Source organism: Seriola lalandi, unplaced genomic scaffold (genome assembly GCF_002814215.2).
Source record: "Seriola lalandi dorsalis isolate HSWRI2012SDOR001 ecotype SW California unplaced genomic scaffold, Sedor1 jcf7180002032157, whole genome shotgun sequence".
In the NCBI taxonomy this organism is placed as follows: domain Eukaryota; kingdom Metazoa; phylum Chordata; class Actinopteri; order Carangiformes; family Carangidae; genus Seriola; species Seriola lalandi.
In genome coordinates, this window is record NW_019502800.1 from 3,119 (window position 1) to 5,315 (window position 2,197).

Consider the following 2,197-nt stretch of genomic DNA (forward strand, 5'->3'; position numbering starts at 1 on the left):
CTAACATGTTTATAATATAAACCGACATACTCGAATACATGTTTCTATTAGCTAGACATATAAGTCAATACATGATATTCTTTCAATTTCGAACAGTGTAATTTTTTACATATATAGGCTATACTTTGGTCTTAAAAGGTCTTAGATTGAACTTGGTGAACCCTGCAGAAACCCTTGACATCGATCAAAGAAAATCCATACAGTAAACCTAACCTGCAGCAGTGTACGCCTTCTTTTTCACAGCATATCTTCTCTGATCCGTGATTCTTCAGAATGTCCTTTTCAACATGCGAGAATGAAATCCTCCAAACATCTGCATGTTGTAGAAGAAAATACTCAAAGGGCAGGGAACTTAAATCAGCTCATGTGAAAACCACGAAAACAGTAAATATAGTTATTACTACTGTTGGTCCCATAAAGTCCAAACTCATTTCAAATACTAGGTCTCTAGGTATCACCTTGTTATAAAATGATCAACTCAAGATATATTGTAGTATATAGATCTGTAAGAGTCTTCACAGTTCATATATGTCCCCAAACCACCTTCTATGGCCTCACAGAATTCACTGTACCAATGTAGGTGTTATCATGAACCATATCCTACTGAAATACTGTTTTGTTAAGACCAAATGCATATTTAAACAGCCAGTGAGTTATTTCTATTAATCACAACCTAATTGTGGTTCAGAGAAGTTAGACTTACCTTTAGCCAGGACTCCATCACATTCCACATTGCCATTGCCTTCATATTTTGGGACAAGATAATATGGCTTTCTCCTTTGGTCCTGCTTTATTTTAGTTCCCAGCCATCTTTCTATTTTAAAGCCATCTTTGGTAAAAGGTGGCCAGCTTGATTTAACCTTAAGACAGAGAACAACATCCAGTGAAATGGTGACTGATTGTACTTCTGTAGTCATGGTCACTGCAGGGCAACCTTTTTTCTTTCTTGTCACCTCCCATTCTGAAAGAAAAAACAAGAAAGACTGTTTGTCCAGAGTCTAAATGTTCTTTATTCATTATTATATTATATTAATTTTCTTTAAGAATTATTTCTTTGGATCTTTTTCATTGAACATTGACATATATTCCCATCTAAGACAAAAAGGTCACAATAAAACAACATAGAACATGTTGGCTATAGTGCATGTAGCCACAATTCAAGCTTCAGTCAAATTGAATACCCCCTTCACCATGTCCCGCTTTACAGAACAATATGATTACTGTTTCATCAAATCTGGCTATCTATGAAAATACACACTGCTGACGGCACTACTCAGACAGCACCATGTTTAAAAAAGGACTTTAAGGTGTTGATGTATCTCGTTTGATCACAGGAAAGGGCAGTTTGTATCTTCCAGCCACAGTGACTTGTTCCCAAATTCCATTTGACCAACTCTGCCCATTTCAAAAACTAAAACATGCAGATATTGGTACTCACCTGGAAATGCCTTGACACATTTCTTCACTTCTTCCCTGAACTCATCAAGCATTTTAGAGGCAGATAGTGTGTCGTTGTCCAGAAATTTGTGCAGAGGGCTCTTGCCACGTTTCAATCCCACACTGTAATAGGCTCCATCATTTCCAAATGGTGCAATGTCCACTCGGTCAACAGGAATGGCCAGCATAACATCAAATTCGTCAGGATTACAAATCTGTATACACAAAAGCATCACTCTGTAATACACTAAAAATCATTCAATGACCAAATTATTTAAAGTACAGTACCATGCACTGACCACTAACTCTGTCCTTAACAGATGATAGATGAAAGTAATGGTTTGAGGGAACTTACCTTCAGATTTTCATAGTAACTTCCAGTACTTAGCTTTTCTACTTCTTTAAACCAATCAATGTTCTGTTTTACATGCTCAATTATTTTACTTATTATTTTATTGATGATATCTGCTGCATTTGCTCTGTCGTTCTTCTTAATCTTCAGTTTATTCAGAGTTGTGAGGAGGATAGAGTCCACCGCAGCTTTGGTTTTGCCAGAACGTTTTCTTGCTTTTGTGGTCTTCGGAGAATCCTTTGTGGTTTCCTTTGGAGCCTCTGGCGTCATCTTTGTTGTCTCCTCTGCAGACTGTTCTGTTGATTTGGTTTTGCCAGAACGTTTTCTTGCTTTTGTGGTCTTCGGAGAATCCTTTGTGGTTTCCTTTGGAGCCTCTGGCGTCATCTTTGTTGTCTCCTCTGCAGACTG

The 2,197-nt window shown here is 37.5% G+C and overlaps 1 protein-coding gene across 1 annotated transcript; it reads right to left on the minus strand.

The window, feature by feature from the left end:
• Positions 1–213: 213 nt before the first annotated feature.
• LOC111646355 (cyclic GMP-AMP synthase-like) lies at positions 214–2,191 on the minus strand (the record flags this gene model as incomplete). Its single annotated transcript, XM_023395836.2, has 4 exons — positions 1,793–2,191; positions 1,439–1,652; positions 704–961; positions 214–313 (listed from the first exon to the last, which is right to left on the minus strand). Coding segments are annotated over exons 1-4 (953 nt in total), but the record flags the coding sequence as incomplete, so codon positions are not given.
• Between the last annotated feature and the right edge of the window lie 6 nt (positions 2,192–2,197).